Below are 1,471 nucleotides of genomic sequence, written 5' to 3'. Positions count from 1 at the left end.
GCCGCTCGCCGCCCCCGCCGCCCGTGCCCTCCGCCGGCCACGACAGCTGCTCGCGCTCCTCCTCGTGGCCCCGCCGCAGCCCCCTGCGCATGGCCTTGGCGGGCGGGTCCCTCTCGCCCCGGGGCGGCGGCGGCGGCAGCGCCGGCTGCGCTTTGCGGGACACGGCGCACGCGGCCGACATCCCCCCGCCGCCCGCCCGCAACGGTCGCGCACGGGCGCTCGCTTCCGGCGAGGGGCGGCCCCGCGGCGAGCGCCGGCCCACGGGGAGTATCGCGAGAGGGGGCGTGGCGCTGGGACGGGAGGGGTGCGGCGGCTGGCGCAGGCGCAGTGCCCACAGCGGGCAGTGCTGCCCAGCACTACAGGGAGGGGCCCGCAGTTTGACCGGGGGGGACGGTACCGCCACCACCACCACCACCACGTGCTCTATCAAGACCTGCTCCCACACGGCTCCGTACCACGGGGTCCATCCCCCAGGAGCAAACTGCTCCAGCACGGGTCCCCCACGGGCGGCAGCTCCCCCCAGACCCCTGCTCCTGCGTGGGCTCCTCTCCACGGGCTGCAGCTGCGGCCCGGGGCCTGCTTCTGCGGGGGCTCTCCATGGGCCGCAGCCTCCTCCAGGCCACATCCACCTGCTCCACCGGGGGCTCCTCCACGGGCTGCAGCGTGGAGATCTGCTCCGTGTGGGACCCATGGGCTGCAGGGGGACAGCCTGCTCCACCAGGGGCTTCTCCACAGGCCGCAGGGGAACTGCTGGCTGCTGCCTGCCTGGAGCACCTCCTGCCCTCCTACTGCACTGACCACGGGGTCTGTAGGGCTGCTTCTCACTTCTTGCTCTCCCCGCTGCTCTTGTGCAGCTTCTTTTTCCATTCCTTCAGTCTGCTCTCCCACAGGCTCAAACAGCATTGCTCACTCACTGGCTTGGCTCTGCCGAGCAGCGGGTCCCTGCTGGAGCCGGCTGGAGCCGGCTCTGACCAGACGGGGCAGCTGCTGGGCTCTGCTCGCAGAGGCCACCCGTGCAGCTCCCCCTCTCCCCCTCCCCCTCAAAAGAACAACTTGCTGTGTAAGCCGAAAACACTCTGTAGTCAATATATCATCTAAAATTGCACTCGTGCATTTCTCCATGTAAGAAAAAACGAGTTTATCAAAGGGAGACCACAAGCCTAGAAGTTCCATGCAGGGATAGGAAGTTCAACAACATCAGTGCGTTTGAGCAAAAATAACCTGTTTTTTTTTTTTTTTTTTTTTTTTTTAATTGCAAAATAACAAAATAGCATTTAGAAGTACACAGATTTAACTGCTCTGATCTGTTTAAGGCCTTTTTTTTATTTACAGTTTTGGGACTCTTAATAAAGCAATATATTTCAATCACCACGATCAGTTCAATTGAACCATAAGTCCTTTTCACATCTGCAGCTAGATTTTTATTCTGGCTTTTTTTTTAATATATATTTTTTAATAAAAAGGCTTTTTG

At 60.6% G+C, this 1,471-nt stretch overlaps 1 protein-coding gene across 2 annotated transcripts in view; it reads right to left on the bottom strand.

Moving 5' to 3' along the window:
- The window catches only part of CARNMT1 (carnosine N-methyltransferase 1), a 21,110-nt gene extending 20,866 nt beyond the window's left edge, over nt 1–244 (bottom strand). Inside the window, exon 1 of one of the 2 annotated variants that reach the window (XR_004745949.1) lies at nt 1–244. Coding sequence is in view for 1 of the 2 variants with exons in the window: in XM_035309067.1 (XP_035164958.1) it covers nt 1–181 (181 nt within the window). In the remaining variant the exon portion in view is untranslated. The other variant, XM_035309067.1, reaches the window with a different exon arrangement.
- Between the last annotated feature and the right edge of the window lie 1,227 nt (nt 245–1,471).

This window comes from Oxyura jamaicensis, chromosome Z (genome assembly GCF_011077185.1).
Source record: "Oxyura jamaicensis isolate SHBP4307 breed ruddy duck chromosome Z, BPBGC_Ojam_1.0, whole genome shotgun sequence".
In the NCBI taxonomy this organism is placed as follows: Eukaryota; Metazoa; Chordata; class Aves; order Anseriformes; family Anatidae; genus Oxyura; species Oxyura jamaicensis.
The sequence above is the reverse complement of the archived record's forward strand: the minus strand, read 5'-3'. Positions and strand labels throughout refer to the sequence as shown.